Below are 23,120 nucleotides of genomic sequence, written 5' to 3'. Positions count from 1 at the left end.
GTAAAAAAACAGGTAATTAAAGTAATTAAGAACTGGCGTTATTTAAATACAGCGTACTTAATATGAGATAAAACAAAATTAAATATAACTTACGTAATATGAGAACTAAATACTAAGGAAGACAAGGGGTCAACATTATGCTGGCAAACACAAAGTAACAGAATGTTGCATTGGACTAAGAGTCAATTGTGGGGCTGGGTCATCTTAGAAATCATGACAAACACTGCAAGTTTTGAGATGCTAAACTACTTGGGCCAAAACTAAAGATGTTCCAGCACTGACTGATACAGCTTGAAGTCAGGGATTAAATTTAGCAGTAGTCTCAAGGAATTGCAGTGGAGTGGACAGAGTCTATTGAGAGACAGAGGGACCATGGAAGCAATGACCATGGCAGCAAAGACCATGGCATGGAAGGGAACTGGATGCAATTTGGGAAGCACTGGAAGAACTCTACAGTGACAAATGGGCTTCAGTGAATACAAAACCTACTTTATCACGATCCAGAAGTGCATGGCATATAATGTCTTCACAGATATTTGCTGATGGTGCCAGGCAGTGCAGCCTATAGAATAGTTCCACACAGGCAATATGATGTTCTCGTGTCTCTTTATTCAGCTGGTTCCAGAGTACACAGGCTACTCTCTAGGGTACAGTAAAACAATAAATAAAATAAAATGAATAGGCAATAACAATGTCATTTTTTCACTGACTTCAAAGCTTTCTATTGCATAAAAGCACTCTGTTGCTGGAAGGTATTTCCAAATCTTCTTAGTTTAGTAAAGAACAAGAATTCAGGTCATACATTCAGACCTAAAGGAATATACTTTCCCACTCTGCCATTAGAGGGTAGGCAATTCAAGTAGATGTGCACCAGAGTTCGGGAAAGCACTTCTGCTTCTACTTTCTGGGTCAAAACAGATCAACACATCAGGCACGGCAGCTGGAAGCACAGTAATAAACAGTAAGAGCTTGGAATGAACTCTCATACCAACAAATGGTTGAGATGAGGAAAGCATCTTTGAAACAGATGCAATCAAAACAAAGAGGAAGGAATGTTCGCATTATTATTTACCCACTAGCACTGACTCTTACTGAAAAATGTGAGTGGTATCTAAGTTCTCTGAAGTACAGTGCTTAAGCTAATGAAACTTAAATCCTTCAAGTCTACCTCCATCTCAAGAATTCGGACACAAACAACCATCAATTTAAAAATAACCTTTCACTTTTGAACATCTTATTGTGAAGCACACAAGTAAGAATACAATTTATTTCAAATGCTTGTGAAAGCCAAAAAAAAAAAACACCAAACCAGAAGTAAACATACTGCCCCAAACACTCATATGGATACTATTTCTTTTCCCACCCCATCCTTGGATTTACAGCTGGGCAGTAATAAAGAGAGGGTCAACACCTGGTAGAAATCCGTTTTCTCTGAGATGATCTTTAGAACTCCAGGGGCAATGGGAGGAAGCGTGACCATCTGCAGCTTTCCAAGGAAGGGGTTGTGGCCAGAGACTTTGTACCGCTTCATTCGGTCTTCTATCACAAGCGCCAGTGACTGGGAATGGTTGATCACCTCCAGCAGCGTGAAGATGGACACGTTCTGAACATAGCAGTCATTCACACAGCAGCATATTGTCATTAAGGACTTCAGCCACAGAGGGAAGCTGGCATCACAACCTCCTCAGAAGACAAGTGAGAAAAAGGTTTAGGTTACTCAAAGGTTATAGTCTTACTTCTGAATATTCTTCAATCTAGCTCACAGGATCAAGAGGCAAAAATGACTACCCAGATTCAGCTGTAATGCTATCATAACGTCCCTTGTTTCAGAAGAGCTCTTTTCAAAACAAAGCATAAATTTTCCCTACTTCTCCTAGCAGAAAGGAGTGACGCAACAGCAAACGCATTTCTGCTTTCTGGATTGTTTAGACACAGCTAGTTTATGCAGCTACCATTTTTCAGCTCTCACTGTCAAAGATAACAACAGAGGTCTGCTGATCTTAAGTGGATCCCTGGAACAACGCTGAGGCGTATCATTTCCGTAACCATAAAGCACACAAGGAACTGATACAACTAACAGCATGTCAAGCCACTTCTAGCTCTGCTACATGAATAATCAGATAAGCTTTTATTAGGACTTGCCTAGATACAGTCTGAAGTATGAATTCATGTCTCCAGTTTCAAAGACAAATGTTCTAATTACTTTACCATCAGAATAAAATGAACACTTTTCCTTCTCCACATCAGACAACTTCTGTACTGCATTCAGTCTACACCTTCATTACTAGAGGGTCTCTCTCCTTTTGCCTTTAAACCTCACTGTTTCTCTGGGCTACGCAGTTGAAAATTATATTGAAAATGAACTTCTCTAATCCTAGGACAATATTCCAAAGAAACACAAGTATGTAAGCAAGCCTTCTGAGTACATTAAGTTCAGCTACATTGCTTAATGCAGTAGAAAGCACTGCAAGTATGTAAGCATCTATGTCAAGTAGAGAGCTCACCCACGTAAATGATAAGCATATCACTGTTTCGCTAAGGAAGACACCAGAAATTTTTAATGAGGTGGAGACAAATTTCAGTTTCCCACCTCTCAATTCATCACATTCACAGGCAACTTGCCTTCAGCAGAGTCAAAAGGCATGACTAGTGATCACACCTCTTGCAAACAACAGAGAACACATTGTAATTTGTATTCCCAAATGCACAAGTTGTCCATGAAAGGAAACTTTTCTTACCAGGAAACTGAAACAAAGAGATATACAACTGTTCCATTTCCTCCTCTGAAAGATAGACTGGAAATGTGGTACAATCCAACAGAAGGTGACAAGCTGCAGCAAAAGCTTCCTTGCAGTCAGCTTTAAGGGGTCCCAAAACAAGCATCACTTGTTCCAAGTCCCAGTCTTCCTCCTTTTCTTTTTTATTATCAGAGTTGTAATCAGAAGAAAGAGGATTAGAACTCTTGTTCTTGAATGGTGACCCTCGAACTGAGAACAATTCCGAAAGCATTTGTTTAAACTGAGGTACCGTGATTTGCTTAGCAATCTTTTTCTTGCTGGCACCCTCAGATAATCTGTAGCCATTCTCTTTTTTCTCTTTTCCACTCAGATTAATTGCTGAGATGCTTTCATTATTTGCATCTTGAAAATGCATCCCAAAAATGTATTTACTGGAAAACTTGGCAACCAGCTCTTGGATGCAATGCAAAGTCTTCTGAATGCTCCCCCCTTTTTTCCAGACATCATCTCTCTCCAGTGTCACAGTTGGCACTCCTAAGTGCTGAGAGAGCTCTGGGGAGGAAGCACTTAGACCAATGCCACTGTCTTCTGACTTCAGGGGAGGGAATGGAGCCTCGTCTTCCTCCTGCAGCACAGACTTAGTCTCCAATGTTATGTCCCCATTTTCCTTTTTCACTGGGCTCTAAAACAGAAACATTAACTTAATTAATGTGACAGTACTTAGTCACTGATAATTAAATCAATTCAATTACATTTAAAACATAACAAATGTTTGTGTTGTTCTTGCACTTTGACTCAAACATCAACAGATCCCTGTCTACAGATGCTTTGCAAAAGGAAATGTTTCCTTAAATCCACTTTACAACTGGAACAGTATTACTTATGCTTGATTATTTTCAGTCAAATGCATTTATTTGTTCTACTGAAAAATGTTCAGGCTGTGCTTGTGTGACCACTTCATACCATCTGCTCCTTATTTGCCATCATATAGTCTCCTGCAACTAAGTAATTCCAGATTGTATTAAACTAAAATATTCACAAAAAGCCTTACAGACCTAACCAGCTGTAATACTGGGCATGATGTGCCAACTCATCTTTAAGATCTGCATGGAGCCTTTTCGATCCTATTTAAAAGCATAATTTTCTTAATACATAGATAGGATCATAGCCACTGTTTCAGACAAGACTACATCTCCATCAGGAATAACTCAAGTCAGAAATGGAACAATAATTATAGGACACTGAATAATTTGGAAGGGGACAAAATAAGTTTTGAAAATCTGTATTGCTTCTGTTATCATCACATTTAAGTCATTATCACATTTAAGTTTATAGAACTAGCATTTAAAAAAGAGACTTGTCACAATCAATTATCGATAAGTACTTGTTAAATACTTACCCCATTTCTACTTCCTGTCTCAATGTCCAAATAGGAAGGAGGCATTTGCACTTTGCTAAGCACCTTAAAACATGTCTTTAAGGCATGAGTGAGTTCTGGCAAACTTAATACCTCCACATTTTCCAGGAGAGACTGCACCATGTAACTGAGCATCTGGGGAAGATACTGAGTCTGCACTTCAGAGTAGAGTTCCTAAAATAAATAAGCATTGTTTAAAATAGCTACCAGACATTATTTAACTGTGTAGTAACACTGGCTAATTGTTGATAACTTCAGTTCACTAATAGTTAAACTGTGCAAACTTGCTTCAGAGCTATCCTTCTTCCTTCGTTCTATATGATAAAAAACAAATCACACGCTATAAGAGTTACGCCAGCCAGCCAGCTACTAAGTGACAAAGAAGACTCATTCCTTTCACTGAATCACCATAATTTGAAATGACAAGCAATTATTTTGCTAGGCAATAGCAAGGATAACCATATAGAAGTCAGCATGCAAAACTATACTTTGCCAAACACATCATACATGCACATATGCATGCTCACTTGCTTTCATTATACATATCTACTATTTGTTCTTAGGCATCTAAAGACATCAAAGCAGTTAACTGCAGGTTGCCTTACCAAAGGAATCACGTCAAGAAGAAACACCAGTAATGTGCAGAGCTCTGAAATTGTAGGAGGCATGCTAACATTTTCAAGAGGATCTCTGGTCTGCGTGGATTTCTTTCTAGCATGGAGATAAACACCATTTTAAAAACTTTTATCCTGTCAAAATTCTCCTGACAATGGACTACTTTCAGCACAACAGTTGGGCCTTCTAAAGTCAAGTAAAAAGGGATTTCTAATCCAGTAGCAGAAAGCATTCTGACAAAAACCTCCTAAGCTTCTGCATGTATTCAAGATGCTCACATGCTTCTAACTCTCAGACCAAATCTCTATAGACTCTCTTACTAAGTGTAACCTTCTGTCTTACATTTAAGAAAAACCCAAAGGGTACGCTTGTTCTTCCAATAAAGGCAAAAGCATTTTCCCTATCTTTCCATATCCACTTCTCCTTTTAAGTCTTTTCCAACCTGAGCTGCTATTAAACATAATTTCTTCTTTTACTTCATTTTAATTTTACTATTTTTCTGCATACAATTATTATTTGTTTGCATTCTTTCAGTATTTCAGGAAGCAACACATACAACTATCTGAATCAAACATGTACTGATGTCCTACCAGAAATGCTCTGATAAACTTTATGATCGTACATAGACAGCTGATCTGCATCATTTCTGGGGAAGGAAGTTGCTCTATTTTAAGATAACGTAAATACCTGAAACAATCTTCAAAACATTTAGTCATATAATCCCAAAGGAAGTCTGTGCTTAAGGATGTAATCAACACATTGACTGTTTTGACAATTTCCGAAGCATTTTTGTTCTCTTTGATTGCACTGCATGGAAGGGGGAAAAACAAACAAACAAACAAACAAACAAAAATGATAAATATGTCAGCAAAGATTTTAAGGGCTTGTCTAAAAACTTATTTTTCCTCTGAGATATTGATTGCTTTAATTCAAGGACTAAGCAGATCTGGAATGGCTAAACGTTGAGTATCCTCCAAGATGAAAGAAATCAAACCTTACTGAACTTAATCAACACCAATGATAAGCAGTGTTCTTCAGTTTCCTCTCTTCTAATTACAGAAATCAAGCACACGTGTGGAAAACACTAGGGAAGTCACAAGAAATCTGGTGTTTTATATAGAGGATACTTAGCTTTTAAAACTAGAATTTGCTTAATTAGGTTAGTTTTTATTAACTTGTCTTTATATACATATGAGACAGTCAGTTAACAATTGAAAAATTGGAGCTGTACCTTGCAAGTACGTTGCCACTTTGATTGTAGCTAAGTTTGAGATCAGAACCAAGAGCATCCTTGCAGTAGGAGTAAAAGGCTCTAATAACTTCAAGGAAGAGGTCCCCAACAACCTGTGGCCCTATAATTTAAGAATAAAATAAATCCTGCAATTGTATCAGTCATTGCTAGGTAGTTCAGTTACAAGCTTGTATAAATTTGAATTGCAGGTAACTAGGTTTAAGTGAAACAACAACTACGTTGAGTTTTCAAGTATGAAGAAAATGATTATGTGGCTTTTTAAAACATCAGGTTTTGGAAACACCTCAGTTAAAGTGAAATTAACTACTTACAAGATTTTAGTTTTTATTTTTAATTTTTCTCAAATTCTCCCTGTGTTTCATTTTTTAGGAACTTTTAAAGAGTTACTCAAAAAGCCAGAGCACTGATTCTACACTACATCTAAGACGCTTCAGTAAGGCACAACTACTGCAGCCACTGTAAGTGGGTATAAGCATACCACAAACCTGCAGTTCACATGCCAGAAATAATCATTGTATTATTGAGGAAAACGAGCACAGTTCCCAACACACATTCAGCAAGGTAGCCATGGTTAAATTTTGAAGAACAAAATCTGGGGAAACAATCAATAAAGCTCAAATGCACAAATATAACCAAAACATGAGTTTTTATACACAGTTTTAAGAAGAACCCACAAGTTAGGTGTGTGCTGACATCTGCACCTAGTCTTCATGGATCAGCACACCTTTGTTCTATGTAAAATTGTACATAAAGATGAACAGTTTATATGTACAATATCCCAAATACAGAACTATTAAAAAAGATTATATAAAGCATTCCAGTGAGTGTTTCCACGGGAAAAAAACAAAGTTCCATGACTAAGTACCACAAAAGGTCAAAGATTCTTGCTGTTTTATTTTGCCTTTTTTAAAAATTCATTTGAAAAGGAAGTAAAAGTTGTACAGGTTTAAGGCTGAAGAAGTTATAATTGGTGTGCTGATTGAAATAGAAAGAGTAAACCATATCATGCAGCTCAGCTAAATAACCCTTATTTGTGGTTCAGATTAACAATGACCACCAGCAAAATATAACATACAGTAGGCCAGTATCAGTCATCCACATTTTAATTTAGATTATAAAGTACTTGACTAATCCAAAAACCTCAGCCAACTGTTCTTCCTTCAATAGTTTTTCTTTCAAGAAATAAAAGTGATTCATATAACATTCTTTAATCACAACTGCTTTTCATATATCCTTAAAAAACAACTAAGATTAACAGCTGAAGGAGACATAAGCACCCTTTGATAAACAGACTAACAACAGCCTCTATTAAGGTGCCACTCATTTAATAGGAAAGAAGTACAGAATTCTCCTTTGTCCTGGTGATGTTTTGATAATAATTTAATGGGAGATGCACTTAAGAGGACTTTCCTGACCCATGAAAAAGGATAATCTTAATACACAGAAGCCTACAAATAAAGAGTTTAGTCTTAGTATATGAGTTTTATTTGTGCTAAAGACTACAGGCTTAGACAATAGTAACATCTTTCTCCAGAATAACACCCAGAGTGCTGAGGAATACAGTCAGTCATTAAGACTACGCTGGCTTCTAAAATCTACCTGTTAACCTCTCATATTCATCAGATTTGCATAATATAGCTTCAAGGACTTATCTGTAGATGGTACTTATAAGAATACTCTGAAAACCTAAACTCTGTCAAGTTCCTTAAATTTTATTTATTTATTTTTGACACAGGAAGAACTTGACCTTTGAAGGGCAGGCTGGCAGGGTCTCACCCTTGCAGAGCTGGAAAATTCATGTAAATAACACATAGACATGTGACAAAGGAAGCGAGGGAAATTCTTCACAGCCCAGTCACGGAGCTTCCCACAGCTCCCACAGCAGCAGCAGGTCAGTGCAAGCACACAGTGCTACTGACAGAGGCACCTCCATCTCACATACCCGGAGCAGGTTATTTGCAGCTGAAGCAGCTGCAGGTAAACAGTACTGCCCATTCTGGCAGCAGTAGCACTGTAAACAAGTTGCGTGGGGGACTAACCTGTCTGGAAAAAGAAAAAGCTTGCTCTCTTCCAATATCTGAAAGATGCTTACAGTGAAAGCAGGGTTGGTCTCTTCTCACTGGTGACAGGACGAGGGGAAATGGCCTCAAGTTGTGCTAGAGTAAGTTTAGGTTGGATATCAGGAAAAATGTCTTTACAGAAAGGGTAGTTAAGCACTGGAATAGGCTCCCCAGGGAGGTGGTTAAGTCACCATCCATGGATGTGTTTAAAAAAGCACTTGGATGTGGTGCATGATTTAGCAGAGAATTGTTAGGTAGGTTAGTATGGTTAGGTTGTGGTTGGACTCGATGATCTTTAAGATCTTTTCCAAACTGAGTGATTCTATGAGTCTATGATTATATGAAAAACAGTGCAGTCAGTGACGTAGGCCTATGGAAAGACCTGCAAACAGCCAAACAGTAAAAACAAATCCAAGAAAAAGTACTACTGGCAGTTTTTCAGATAGAAGCCTCCTTACAACCCAGAAAGTAGAGATGTCTGACATAAAACCTGAGAGATTTAGCTCCAAGGAACAAATAGAGCAGAATACTGAAGCTAGGAAAGTAAGTGGTTCTTTTGAGCTGGACTCTGACTGCAGTTCTGAGCACAGTGGAGGGTTCTCCTTATGATATTTACAGGCTGTAGTGCACTGCATCCAGTGCAGTGCTCTGCAGAAAAGCCAGAAATAACCTCAAGGGCGCTTGCTTTAAAGCAAAGTTCTTAACTACTTCTAAGGCAGATAAAACAGTCCCCCTGCACAGCGATGCATGAAACACATAAAATCAGCATTCAGAACCCTGCAGGGTGCTGTCCTGAGTCCTACTTCCAAAGCTGATGAACAAGAAGTCATAACAGTTTTAACAGTCACAACAGAAGTGACAAGTAACATTACCAATTTCAGGCTTATCAAGGAGACTGATAAGGATGCGGAAAGGTTTCAGATAAGCTTGATGCTGTTCCTCTGTATCAGACTCGGAGAATTTCTGATGTAAAATTTCAGCCAAGCTCTAGTAAAAAAGCAAGAATGAAAACGTTATACCTGGAAGAGAAATTTTTATTCTATTAGGAGTTTGTCTTCCCAAGGCCAGGCTGGATGGGGCTTTCAGCAACCTGGTCTAGAGGGAGGCATCCCTACCTACAGCAGGGGGTTGGAACTGGATGATCTTAAAGGTCCCTTCCAACCCAAACCATTCTATGGTTCCTAAGTTTTATTTTGTGTAGTATCATCTACAACTGAACACCAGTTTTCCACACAGGGTAGACAAATCGATAATCGATTACATCATCTCATCGTGCATACTCAAGAGTTGATCTTATTCAGGGAAGCATTTTTAATAATTCAAGTAGTTCATCAAAAGATGCTACCACTTAGTTTCAATTAGATTCCATTTGTATTTGTAAGCACATTTAATACCGGGACAAATACAGCACAGAAGGCATTCAGATCAAAGAATATAATACCACCAACGAGATGCTATATTTAGGGATGGAAAGCTCTGAAGGACAAACGAAGTGACACAGTGAACCACAGACACAGTTTGCACTAAACTGTAAAAGGATCATAAAAATATCTGTACAGAATGGATACCAACCTCAACTAAAAGATCTCTGGAGTATTTTCCAAAAAAATAAATAGCATGGTCTTCAGAAGTTGTTGACTCTGGAGCAAAAGTACCCCCTTTAATATCAGAGCCTACAAGACAAACAGAGGCATAACAAGTAAACACCACATTACAGAGCACTACCTACAGAGAACTACACACACCTTGTTTATAAAAGTATTGAAACTACACTGCATTTTCTATCTTCATAATTTTAACACTTCACTTGAAACTAACACACAAGGTGCCCAAAGACAGCTCCTGCAACACAGTTTGAGACATCCAGGTATATGCACTGTAATGAACTTCAAATATAAATCAAAACCAAGGTCAGGTCCAGATACAAGGTCATAAAAGGCAGGCTTCATGCACTTACACAGCTGCAACTCTTGTTCTATCACTTTCAGTCTCCTCCAGCATTTAAAAAGAGGCAGACTGGGAGAAGCCATAGCTCAATTATAACTCCTTCCTATTAAGGAAGGACTATTAAGCCTACACAGGAATTATTGACAGGCTATTACTTCCAGAAGAGCAAGGTTAAAATGGCACTGTTCCTTCCAGACCACTGAACCATTCTGGGGTAAGCTGTGAAGGGGATCAGAAATAACCAATCAGATGCCCAGTGATTCAGGACAGTGAAATGAATTCAACCTCTGAAGAAAAAACCTATTTAATAAGAATCAAGTATTCATTTGACAAACGAGTACTTTGCAAATGGAAGCAGAACAACGTTTTACTTCATCATCATTCATTATCTGCTGAAAAAGCATACTACATTGTTAAGCACTGAAACAATTTTCTCTTATGTACTTGGGATATTGAATATTCCTGTATATTTTACCATACCTAGCAACCATGCATATAATCTTCTATTAAGTGACATGTCTCTCCTCAACAATGTCTGTGTAGCTGCTGACAGAACATAAACCAGATCAGTCCTGCGCAGTAGAATAGTGTTTTCATTGTAGTCCTAGGACAGAAAAGACAACTTTATTGTTTACGAACACTGAAGCAAGTCAAACTGATAATGAGGGTTTTGTATTAGTTTTAAAACTGGTAATACTAGTGTTTTGGGAGAGGGGAAAAAAAGAGGGATAATGAACCATCAATGACAAAATATTTTGTTTACTAAAAATTTCAGGAAAGGGAACCTGACACACTTGTGTGATTATTTTCCTATTTATAGTACAGAGCCACAGTTAAGCTAATAATACTGAAGACTTCATTGTCTTACATCTTAAGACTTAAAGTTACTTGGTACCTTCAAATTACTACACAACAAGGTAAGCTGGGAAATGATGTTGGGGACAGCTAATGTTTCATGCATTATTTGTTTTTCTAGTTATTCACAGAAGTTATCTTAGTTTAGCACAGACAATTCCAAATGCTCTGTATTTTTCTCTGTGCAGCTTCCCACTCCTGAACATTTCAAGCACATTCCAGATATCATAACATTCACCATCAAAGCGCAGCTTCATTTGAAGCACTCTGATGATGCAGAACTAAGTTAGCTTTATGGAGTCTGAATGCATCGATGGAGGAGTAAGAAAAGATCCGTTTACTGGTTTTGAAGGTACAAAGTTCAGACATTTGGTGATAACAGAGGTGGCAGCTGGACTGGTTTCACAGTAACTACCTCCCTGCACAAAGTGCACATGTGACAATACTAAAGCAGTCCTCTTACCAAAGCTGTATCAAATGGAAAGAAGAAAAGAATCACTTCGAGAGTGTTTCTTTGCACAAGGACATTTGAATCCAGTACTGATACACACAAAGACTTGATCTGTGAAACGACAAGAAAGCACAATGGCGTTTTACTTCACAGTCATGCCTAAAATGCAATCATGATTAAACTTGATTAAATGTGAACAATATTATTTTATGTGAGAGGATAATTATTCACCCACTTACTTCCCCTCCAAGCCTAAAGTTTTGCAGAATACTGTTAGAATACTGTTAAAACTTACAAAATACCTGGTTTTGTAACAATACAGGATGTCACAACGTGGTACCACTAACTATCAGACAGAAAGTGAAGCCTAACAAAATGCTGATGTTAAGTACATAAGCTGACTTTACAGTAATTCCATCACTTCAACATCAATTACTATCTACTGATGCCTTCTATTTGTAAAAAGGCATTAAATTTCAGAATCACCTTCTAGGATTGTAAACACTTGAGAAATCCAAATTAAAAATGGTATATAAGGTATTCAGAGTTGCATATAAGGTGTAATTCAGAACAGGCAGAAACAAGGTGTCATTTTTATCTCGAGTCAGTCTTCTAAGGCTGTATGTAATACTGATTACCAGAAAGTGCAGAAAATTTAGAAGGTTTGCATTTTGCAGACTGAACAAAGTATGTATATGAGAGATTCTCTGGTACATCTCAGGTAAGATGCTCCCATGAAGTAATTGCCTAATAATGCAGTTCTGAAGTACAGACCTTTCAGACACTTTTTCTCGCTCGTAAGAGCACGCCATTCTAATCCAATACAAAGAAGATGCAACTTGCTGCATGCTGCCATTATGGTAGGTAAGACTGTTCCATGAGAAGCATAATGAACTTACTGTAAGCTTATAATCGGTGCCAAGCATGTACTTCTGCTGTTTTCCAGACTGCTCTCTGTTGATATGACTGACAACAAAAAGAGAAGCAGGCAGCCTAATGGACGGACTGACCAGAACACTGCCCCAGAGAGCTCCATAGAAAACTTCTTTGCCCATTAATAAGGAGAGCTTCACAAGCAAAGCATCTGTTCTGTAAGAAAGTATATTTGACGTGAGAGAAGACTTCTGTTCCTATAGTTTTATACCATAAAAAGGCAACTATACACAGCCGGTACTGTAGGTCACAGAATTTATTTTCTCCCTTTTTGTATTACCAGCATTGTCCCTTTCCACAGAAAGATGGCCAGCATGTGATTATACAAAGAACAAGCAAAAGAAAAGCAATCAAGCAACAAAAACAGAACAAACAATGACAAAACAACAAAAGAAACAAACAAACAACCTTCAGTCCTTTGTCACTGTGAACATTCATTGAAACAGTTTCTCTGCATGCTATGGAAACTTCTCCTGTAATTATCTGCTAACACTAAGCTCTGACCAAACTACTGCAGTAGCTCTAATTACAAAATATTGACTGTGAGATGTGCCTGATGCTGAACTGGAAATGCTTTAAGCTGATGGCAGGCTGTGAAAGCTGATTTTGTCAGTCTGCATATTGGAAGATATCCCATATGTTCATACTTAAAAATCAACGGGCTCAATTTTTAAGTCTTGAACAATCAAAAACATGAGGGAAAATAACACCGTTACTGCACATAGTACTGAAACACTGAAATTTGTTAAATAGCGATCACACTGGAGATTGTATGACCTCAGACACATTATTTGCTTTGGTATCTCCATCAGTACTGCAGTACAGAAACCTCACGTCAGGAATGCAGAAGTGAAAAGGGAGAAGTTCAATACTGAAGAGCGGGGGGAAAAAAGACAACATATTTTTTCTGTGTGTGTGTGTGTGTGTGTGTGTGTAAGCATTAGAAGGAAACAGTATCTACATCTCTCACACAGTTTAAAATTAACCCACCACAGCTTCCAATGAGAAATCTTGCCTACCTTTCTTATACCAGAATCGTTACCATCAGGAAACTAAAGAAAGATATTCATATGTGATCTGTGTATTTTGTAAAATGACATTCAATTAAATTTCAGCATAAATCTTTCACGGTGAAATATATGGCCAACTTCTGTCTGTGCAAGGTGAAAACAGTGCCATCAAGAACAGGGAAAAAAAGGTATAGAAACAGAAGCAGGATCTTGGAAGTAATTTGCAGTTGCCAATAACTCACTAGATAAGCACTAGCTATAGGCAGTTTTAAAATAAGCTGAATCTCACTAAGTCTTGAGATGGACAGAAAATTTAGTTTCAAAGGGTTCCCTTACTTCCCAAATTCCCAGCAACTAGTTCTGTTGGAAAGAGAACTGTGTCTTGTAAACCTGTCTGGAAAAAACATATAATAAAATCCATCTTTCTACAGCAGGCTGCATGATGTACAACACGTGTCTACAGATAAGATGCTCTGCAATTGTCAACTGAATGCTACTAAGTTGCAAATACATGCAATCTATTCTTACATGCTACAGTGACTGATAAGAATTTTCATTCTAATACTTGTTGTTAAGGAGAGATATCAGATCTACAACTACTTTATCAACCATATTATATATAGCTTAGCATTCAAAAAAGAAGTGAGAACAGTCAACATATCCAGACTGTAAATACAGATGGAAATACACTACAAAGGTTAGTGGCTGTTTAAGCAAAGAAACATTTGTTTGAAATCTATGGTAGCTGAGCTCTTACAAAAGAGTTTTGGTAATTGAAATAAAACCATTACACAAGTGGGTGCTGAGCTGCTCTTCTTAGCACACTCCCCAGTCCTGACTTTATCGTACCAAATGTCATAGTCATCACTGTCTGAGGCACCAGGGAATGAGTGAAACAGCTCTTCCACAATAGATGTTGAAAGGGCTGCCTCTTGCTTCTGCTTTCAGAAACTGAGGCTAAGTATCTGGCATAGGGAGATAGGAAAGAATAGAGAATTCAGCTACTGTTTTCTGACAAAATATATGTTTAAATAGAATTTCCCTACAGAGCAGCAGTTTGGGGAGATGGGTCAATTATTCAGGAATTTGGAAGAGCGTTGAAAAATGCTTTTTCATTCTCTTCTTTCAACATATCGATTTTCATCCCTCCTTTTTCTCTTCTCCTTTCCTCCTTCTGAGATGAAAATAGATGGGGAAAGCTTTTTTCTACTTCAAAGCGATTTATTGCAGCTCTCAAGGAGTCATCATCCTTCTGCCCTTAGGAAGCCCTTTAACAAACTTTCTCTTTCCACAGACAGCCATCAGAAATTTCTTCAGAATTCCCTAAGAAAGCAAAGTACTGTATATTACTCTTACATTAATAATAGTTCTTACCTGTCATAGATTTCTGACCCTTCTTCCAATCCAGGCAGCAGTCCAATTACAAAGGCTTGAAGACCAGGCAGGAGGGACTTTTGGAGAGGAAGAAAGTATTTCTCATATAAACCAAGGAGAACAGGCCTCACTGACATTGCTGCATTTGCCAGCAGAGGAAACAAACCAGAGCTGGAAAAAAAAAAATAATAAAAATAATAATAATAATAATTAATTAAAATATGCCATGAAATGCATAAGCTTTTAAAGAGAAGTTTACCTGTATAAGAATAAGTCCTTGGCAAGCCATTTTGTCCCGATTATTTTAAAGATTATTTCATAGGTTTCCAGTGCCTTTAAATGTACTCCACTAGGAAGTGCCGGATGCAAACACTGAGATAATCTTTTACTGATGATCAGACGTCTTGGCAATAGAGAATACTTCAGGTTACTCTGAAGAGCCTGTGAATGCAAACAGGATAGACTGAATATCTGTAATGTGAAATATGATTTATAATATGACTGTATTTCAAAGGTTTCCTACTAGCAAACAGAACTAAATAACATTTAAGATTTTTCTCTCATAAATGTGGATTGTTTCACTTCAACAGCAGAGTTCTGCAATTGAGTTTTCACATGAAATCAGTCATGAACAGCCCCTAGGAAAGTCTGGTCTCGCTTTCCATAGGGACTGGAAATGGAAGTCAAACGAGGGGACAGAGACAGTGCATTCTCATCCTATCTCCAAGGGAAGTGGGAAAGCAACAAGAGGAGTGTCTCAACTTTTAAGGACGGGGAATAGTGTAAGAATTAAATAACTATTTTCCCTCAGAAATTAACATTGCACTGATAACTGAAATAAACAAGTAATCCTCCTACCAAAGTACGCATACAAAATCTCTGAAGTTACTTGTAAACCTGTGTGGCTGTATTCCTATGCTTTAGTAACTATAGCCATTGTATGAATGAATAAGTAAAAGATATTCAGGATAGGAAACAACTAAGTATTGCACATAGGCTAAGGCTCAGGAAAACCAAACTACATTGCCTTTCTTTGGAACCACTATTCTTTTCATTAAATCACATAAGCATTTCAGCACAACAAATAAGTATGTCTCTAAAATTGAGAAAGCAATAATTAAAGAAAAAGGTTGCAAGTAAATACCACTTTGGCCTTTAATCACTGACTGTTAACACAAACAAGTGTTTCACTGCAGGCTGCCTTTTGGGATGTTTTCAGGATGAGGCAGATTCTTGACTCTCCCAAAGGCTAAGTCTTGATCTTATCCTGTATAACCTTTTAAAACTCTATGTTATTCTACTACGCCTGAGAAAAATAGATTTTGAAAACCCAGTAGACAAAAGAACTAACTCATGCTTGTCTGGTTCCAAGTAAAATATATCACAGCAATAGTCACAGCATTCACTTCAGTGCAGAATCCTGAATACTCACATCAGCATTCAGAAGAAACAAAACTCATCCTATTTCAAAGGTGTGTGCAATGTATCATTTAAGATTTCACAGTAGGTGGGCACGAGAAGTTAAAATCTACTACACTGCATTATTTCTCCTATTTGCTACCCTGCCTAAGCTGAGACTAGCTGTAAGTGAAGAGTAAGAAGAAAAAGGCTGAGTTTCTAACAACAGTAAATAGAAAGAAATGTCCCATTACTTTGAAATGCATACAGTACAAATGCCATTTGGAACCATTATATTTCCTTTCTTCCTTCCCCCATGATATGATTTGCATTTTAATAGGTATTAAAAGCTAAAATTGAAGAATTCAGTAAAAATTCACACATGAAACTCGAAGGGCTCATACTTGCAAAATTAGCTTTTATATTTGAGATAGAAAAAAAAATCTTTAACTTGTTGTCTTGAACTTTGAAGACTGTTTGAAAGCTGGACTTCCACAGAATCATAGAACAGCCTGGGTTGGAAGGGACCTCAAGGATCACGAAGCTCCAACTCCCTTGCCACCGGCAGGGCCACCAACCTCCACATTTAATCGTAGACCAGGCTGCTCAGTGCCTCATCCAACCTGGCCCTGAACACTTCCAGGGACAGGGCATCCACAAGCTCTCTGGGTAGCCTGTGCCAGCACCTCACCACTCTCACTGTAAAGAACTTCTCCCTGACATCTAACCTAAATCTTCCCTCCTTCAACTTAAAACCATTTCCCCTTCTCCTGCCGTTATCTACCTTTCCAAAGAGTTGACTCTCCTCCTATTTATACTGCCTATATTGGTTGGTATATATTTGCCCACACCCTCTGTAAATATAAAAGAAGATGAGTACAACAAAGGTACACCGGTGGTAAATATTTTCTCTCTGTGTTTAGGACCAAATAGATACCATCCTAGCACACTAGCTGCTAAAATCTTAATATTAACTACATAGGAAACAGCAAGTGGACAACTGTCCTCAGAGGATTGGGAACTGACATTATTCCCCCCACCCCTTTTTCTTTTTTAATTCTTGTGAGCATAATTTGACAGTCTTCAATTACTGAAGCCCACCCTGATCTACATTTTCTACCTTTCTCCAGCTGTCCTCTATGTGAGTGACTATTATAGCCATAAGAGTTACATTATACACATAAAACACTCTCTAATGCACAAGGATCCTTACAGCTTCTTTGAAAATGACCTATAAAGAGCAGAGGAAAAGACTATATACTCTTTATAGTGTATACACGTGGCTTTACAGTGTACACACGTGGCTGAAAGCACAAAACAAACACAGGCACACATGCAGGAATATTTTTACTTCCACAGCTGCTGGTTTAAAGTCTACACTGCCTTATAGCACGACCAGAGATCAGCATCAATTTGACATTAAGAAAAGCAAGCAAATAAAGTAAATATTTATATTCACATAAATAGAATCAAGGAAAAAAAAAAATGAAGCATGTATATTCAACCAGGAAATCCTATAACTCTTATTTGAGTCAACAGTGGTTGGGAGGAGTGAGGGAGAAGGCCAGCCTGTGAGTCCATTTTCCACTCATTCATTTCCCATATAAGCTTGAGAGACATGAGAGACATTCATAACAAAGCTCCAGCATCCAGCATAAAGTTCAAAGCCAGTAATGAGGAAACTGGGAACTTCAGTTATATCAAAAGAAGGAGACATACTCCCAGTTCTGCACATTGCATTTAAGCACTGGGTGCGGTGAAGTTCCATAAAGCCATTAGGAGGCTGGGCTTCCCTTCTCAGAGATACACTTGTCTTCAACAGAAGGCAAGTGGTGCTTGTGTTTGTAACCCAGCAAACAGCTGTCATAAAGACACAGCAGTCACAGTTCTCATACAAACCAACTGGCATCATTAAGGGCTCTGCTGACAAAACATGTATCCCAGAAGAATCTTCCTCTCCCCTCAAGAACATAGCATGAAATGTTACTACTGAAATAAACGCCAGCTGTGCAGCAGCAATGACTTTTGTTAATGGTAATCCTACATCTTGAAGCAAGGAGCAGCCCACACTGTAGCGACTAAATGATTGGTTTATGTAACTAGAGATAGGACCCATTATCGTGATGTGTAGCACACTGTAAAGAGAAAAAACAAATATCTGATGTAGCACTCTAAGTTAGCAAGCTCTGCCAATGCTAGTTTTGTTTTCACTCATACTCACACCTGGTACCTGCAGTCCTGTTCAGAACACTGCAGAGGATTCATCTTACCTAATCTTACAAGTCTAGGTCATCTAAAAAACCATGGGGAAAACTGTAGTAACTCACCCCAGGCTTTCTACAAAGCCAGTAAGGAACATAAGCAATTTTAGTACAGGATTCTTCTGACCTACTTTAAATAGCAAGAGGTGAGTCACATCTAACTAATTAAAACCTTTAACCATATTTCTCTCCCTGCTTAAAAGTGATTCAAACTAAAGATGTCCACACTGAAGACATCAGAAGTTAGATAAGGTTTGTCTCGCTTAAGTGACAAAACTGTCTTTTGAGATCTACAGTCTGACCATTTTGGCTGGTCATTCAGACTGATGTCAGGCAGTTTCTCTGCTGCTTCTGTAGTTCTACAAGTTATCATGAAACAGAAACCTGAACCACAGAAGCAACAAAGAAATGGTGAAAAATATTCAGTGTAACCTTAGTAGGTTTTTAATATTAGAAAGAAGTATCAGAGCTGTCTCTTTTTCACCAGCACTAAGAGAAGCAAGAGCTCCAAGGCTACTTGTTCTTAGTCATTGCCAAAGGCATCTCTATCAGCTTCCTCCACCCTTTTCCTCTCATCTTTAAATAGGAGGAGCCCATGCTGATTCCTTCAGCCCTTGTATTGAAAGGGTAATTCCACTGAACTTCTATGGAAATAAGGGCACGGGTATTAACCTGTGAGACTTGGTAGCACAAGTACTACAAGACCCAGTGCCCTACCTACAGGAGAAAAAGCCTCACAAAATATTACAAGTATGTAAGCAAAGCACTCACAATTCAAGTTAACAATACAAAGATCCTTATGAAGCATGTGCTTAGGAAAGATCTCCCAAGCAACACCAAAAGCATGAAAAATCCTTCCAAAACTCCTTGCCTTCTTCTCTTTGCTCCCTTTCTCAGCGTTTTCATTTTTGCTTAGTAATAGGCATCACTGTTACTGACACTCAGACTCCTTAATACAATCATGTGCTGTGTAAAATTATATATATTTTTACAGACATTTCTGTCACTAAGATAATGTTGATCTCTTTCCTTCTACCCACTCATTCCCGGCTCATTCGTTTATTCTTGGATTATCAGAAACTGTCTGTAGAATTATTAGGTTCTTATTTCACAATCTTCCTTTTGGTGGCACACTCCCCTGACTTTTCTGTTATCATCCCTATTTTCAGACAACAGACAGAAGCAGATGAACGCCAGGGATGAATACTGTTCTACCAATTCCCATGCTCCTAATACGATTAAGCCAACAAAATACCACAGCAGATGGACTGATGTAACAGCTAAAGGGCTTTCTGTTTGTTTCCCACTATGCTGCCATGTATTTTGGCAATTCTTTAACCTGCAGAGGAATTTCAGCCAGGTGTTAGTCACTTGCGGTGCATTCACCTAGATCAGGACAAAAGATCAAAGCCTACTTCCTGCCATAGGTATGTAATCTCACTTAAATATTCTGATTTTTCCTTTCAAGAGAAGCATTCTGAATGCCTTTCATTCTCTTTATGACTCTCCTCAGCAGGAATGAAGGGAGAAACAGGGTAGGCAGAAACGTGCAACTCCTATTAACACAGCAATATCCAGCTTCCTTCTGCTGATAAAGAAAGAAGGTGGCTGCCCTTTAGAAAACCTTCCATTTGGATTCTCCTTCCCCTTTGAAACCTCTGTAGCATTATGGTTTAGCAACAACAGCAAAGTCACGTGACACACATCTGGTAACAACACATTTCTTATGAATCCTGCAAGAGCTGACTCCTCCCATTCCTATTTACTCGATGATGCAACCACTCACACCCCATGCACACTCAGGAAGAGCATTACAGTAAAATAGATCAAATGGGACACACATATTCCCCTTCTTAGGCAAGAGCAGAAAACGTATCCTAGGTGTTTTCCAATATAATACTTTTATTTATTTATTCATATTTTCCACGGTCACACAAAACACGCCACCACCAGCAACACATCAGTTATTTCCCCAACTATGAGGACACGGTCAAGTAAATGTGGTCTTTAAATATATATATATATTTTTACTCAGTAGCTATAGAAGAATCTTCAGCCTCTTGTTCTACATACAGCCTTATTCAGCTGTTCTAGGTTGAATTTAACCAGGACTGTGAGACTGTTTCAAACCAAAATCTAAATTAGACATATCTGTATAAAGGGAACAAACACCATTTGAAGAAAACCTTTGCTGGTTTTATCAGGATTTCTCATATTTGTTTAACACATACTAACCTAGCTGTTCCCATTACCGCTTCCTTTATAAACTAGTATTTTTCAACTGTTTCAACTGAGTTACAGTGAATGAAAAGCTAGCAAATGAAAAACCAGTACTGTGACACTGTACCTTATTGAGTTTGCCCAGGGAAGATATAAGATCTGCCCATTCACTCGATGATTCGAAGTTTCTCAAGGCTTTCTCAATTGCTGAAGAATAATTCCTGTATCTGTAATCACCAAGTAACTCCTGCTCCTCTGGGTCCATCTTCAGTTCTCATAGCAAAGTGAAATTTCCTGGTAAACTAAAATACGTACAGAGTTACAAAGAGATAATCGACATTTAAGCCCCAGTAAACCTAAAATGTTATAAATAACAATAGATACATAGAAACACTGACATTCCAGTAAACTGGTCAGATGATCAAGTGGCAAAATGAAGTTAAGAATAATTTTGCAAGCATGACTCCAACTCTCCATCACCTGTTTTAGTGGCTTTGCAGTCACAGTTTCCTGTTTATGAACTATTTTTTTTTTTTCTTGTTGTTGTGTTTAATACTATGCACAAGGATCTGTCACACAGTAAGAACTATAGAGTCTCACTGTGAATATGCAGAATGCTGACAAGCAGGGGGACACGAGTAGTTTTCGCCATTGTGTGCCGTGTTCTGAAAGCTTATCTGTAGCAGTGGAATGTGAAACATTTCATATCAAAATATGACTCTTGAGAGGAGGCCCTTCAATGGGATTCCCAGCCCTTACCAGAAGGATCCCTCAGACCTCAACATGTCTAATTGCCAGCAGGAAACGCTGACGTAAAAGGCTCAAGGTGTTGCGCAAAGGTGACAAGCCATGCATCCAAGTCTTCCTTTACTTCACCAGAACGTATTCATATTTATTTTGCAGAGTGGAAAAACAAGTTTTCCAGACATGGTTTCCTCACGTTCTGCAATACGTTCAGATAAAACACAACCAAGCCAAAACTGGTTTAGAACAATGGGAAATGGGCTTGGTTGTACCGTGCATACAAGAAACCTTATCTGCACTCCTCTAGCAGCTATGATAATAGTACTGCTGGCTAATACCAAAACAAGCACCTAGACATAAGTCTAGGTTTCAGAATGCCAGGCTTAGGTCCATCCTTGCTGTCTCACTGGCAATGGAAAGCTAGCATAGTCCTGTAATAACATTGTATCACGCTTCTGAAAGACATTTGCAGTCAGTTTCCTGCTTTTCCGTCACAAAAATAAGTCAAAGTAGTCTTCTATATTCTTAAAACAAACAAAATAACACCAGAAGAAAACCCGAACCGTGCATTATCCTTCAACAGGAAATAATAACTACATTGAGAGGGGGTTCTGATAGGAAACTCAGAAACATAAAAATGCAGATGCACCCAAAAGTGACACAGGATTTCAAAGGCATGTTGGAGCCCCTCCTGCGTCCCTTAACGGCAGGATTCAGCAGGGCTCAGCCACTGCTAACACAATACCTGATGCTGTCTAGCCTAGATACATCTCTATGATAAAAACACACATAAATAAATCATGATCTACTTGTAGGCGTCCCTGTTCACTGCGGAGGAGTTGGACCAGATGACCTTTAAAGGGCCCCTTCCAACTCACACAGGCCTATGATTCCACGATTGATTCTAAGTTCATGGCAAGGCCACACGTGCTCTTGTTTGCCTGTTTTTGTGGTATTTTTCACCCACCACAGCGAAGATGCAAAAAGCCCCGTTTCTCAAATCTCCTTCAAGTGCCTGAATCGTTGGACTGCTGGACTGCATTAGAAGCCATTCCCACCCCTGGTCGTGAGCAGGACTGAGCATCCACGCTGCTTAGAGCAAAGCCCACAGCAACGCCAAAACCCACACACGGCACCTGACAGCGACCTTCACGGGCTCCTCCCGCAGGAAGCTGCTCAGAGGCGGGAGGCACCGCACCGCCCTCCGACCTGCAGGTGACCGCCGCAGGAGCCCCTCGCCGCTCCCTTCCCACCCCGCGCACCGCCGGTACCTGACAGCGCCCCGTAGACCCGCCGGGCTGTTGGCAGTGCTTACGACGGCGGCGACGCGTCGCGGGGTCGTGGCCCGGTCCGGCCCGCAGTCACTATGGCAACGAGAGGGAGCGAAAAAACCCGACCCAACCTGCCACCGAGCAACAGCCCCTCCCGCTCCGGGCGGGCTGCGCTGCAGTCGGCAGCTGGGCGATACCATTGGACGCAGCGCGGGGGGGAAAAGAGGAGGGGACGGACAGCATCCAGGCGCAACCCAGCTCAGAGCCAGCCTCCGGCCGTCCCGCCCAGCCACGTCCCCTCGCGGCTTCACCCATACGGCAAGCTGCCCGGCTCGGAGAGCGGCACATCAGCTCACCCACGACGCCCCCCCGCGGGAAGATGGCACGGCCCAGCGCCGCGGCCGGGCTTCGCGCGTCCCCTGGCGGTAACAGGGAGGCCGCCGCCCTTACGGCTGTTCGCCCAACCCGCAGCGACAGGGTGCCACCTGCCGGGGTGAGTAGGTGAGGTTTGCGATGAGAAAACAAACTGTTATGAGGACATAAATCGATTTCTTCTGAGCATTACCGCAGTAAT

General features: G+C 39.4%; 1 protein-coding gene across 4 annotated transcripts in view; it reads right to left on the bottom strand.

The window, feature by feature from the left end:
* Positions 1 to 22,900, bottom strand: part of DOP1B (DOP1 leucine zipper like protein B) — a 44,374-nt gene extending 21,474 nt beyond the window's left edge. For 3 of the 4 annotated variants that reach the window (XM_072330534.1, XM_072330556.1, XM_072330550.1), the window contains exons 1-16: positions 22,547 to 22,900; positions 20,659 to 20,833; positions 14,912 to 15,093; positions 14,653 to 14,823; positions 12,235 to 12,424; positions 11,348 to 11,446; positions 10,510 to 10,633; positions 9,655 to 9,755; positions 8,955 to 9,069; positions 6,002 to 6,122; positions 5,458 to 5,577; positions 4,761 to 4,866; positions 4,138 to 4,329; positions 2,739 to 3,420; positions 1,412 to 1,683; positions 490 to 642 (exon numbers count right to left, since the gene is read on the bottom strand). In XM_072330534.1, coding sequence (XP_072186635.1) covers positions 490 to 642; positions 1,412 to 1,683; positions 2,739 to 3,420; positions 4,138 to 4,329; positions 4,761 to 4,866; positions 5,458 to 5,577; positions 6,002 to 6,122; positions 8,955 to 9,069; positions 9,655 to 9,755; positions 10,510 to 10,633; positions 11,348 to 11,446; positions 12,235 to 12,424; positions 14,653 to 14,823; positions 14,912 to 15,093; positions 20,659 to 20,796 — 2,766 coding nt within the window. In that variant the 5' untranslated portion in view covers positions 20,797 to 20,833; positions 22,547 to 22,900. The remainder of the gene's footprint in view (positions 1 to 489; positions 643 to 1,411; positions 1,684 to 2,738; positions 3,421 to 4,137; positions 4,330 to 4,760; positions 4,867 to 5,457; positions 5,578 to 6,001; positions 6,123 to 8,954; positions 9,070 to 9,654; positions 9,756 to 10,509; positions 10,634 to 11,347; positions 11,447 to 12,234; positions 12,425 to 14,652; positions 14,824 to 14,911; positions 15,094 to 20,658; positions 20,834 to 22,546) is intronic. The other variant, XM_072330544.1, reaches the window with a different exon arrangement.
* Between the last annotated feature and the right edge of the window lie 220 nt (positions 22,901 to 23,120).

The sequence above is a fragment of the Excalfactoria chinensis genome, chromosome 1 (genome assembly GCF_039878825.1).
Source record: "Excalfactoria chinensis isolate bCotChi1 chromosome 1, bCotChi1.hap2, whole genome shotgun sequence".
In the NCBI taxonomy this organism is placed as follows: domain Eukaryota; kingdom Metazoa; phylum Chordata; class Aves; order Galliformes; family Phasianidae; genus Excalfactoria; species Excalfactoria chinensis.
Note: the sequence above shows the minus strand (reverse complement) of the source record. Positions and strands in the feature narration are given on the sequence as shown.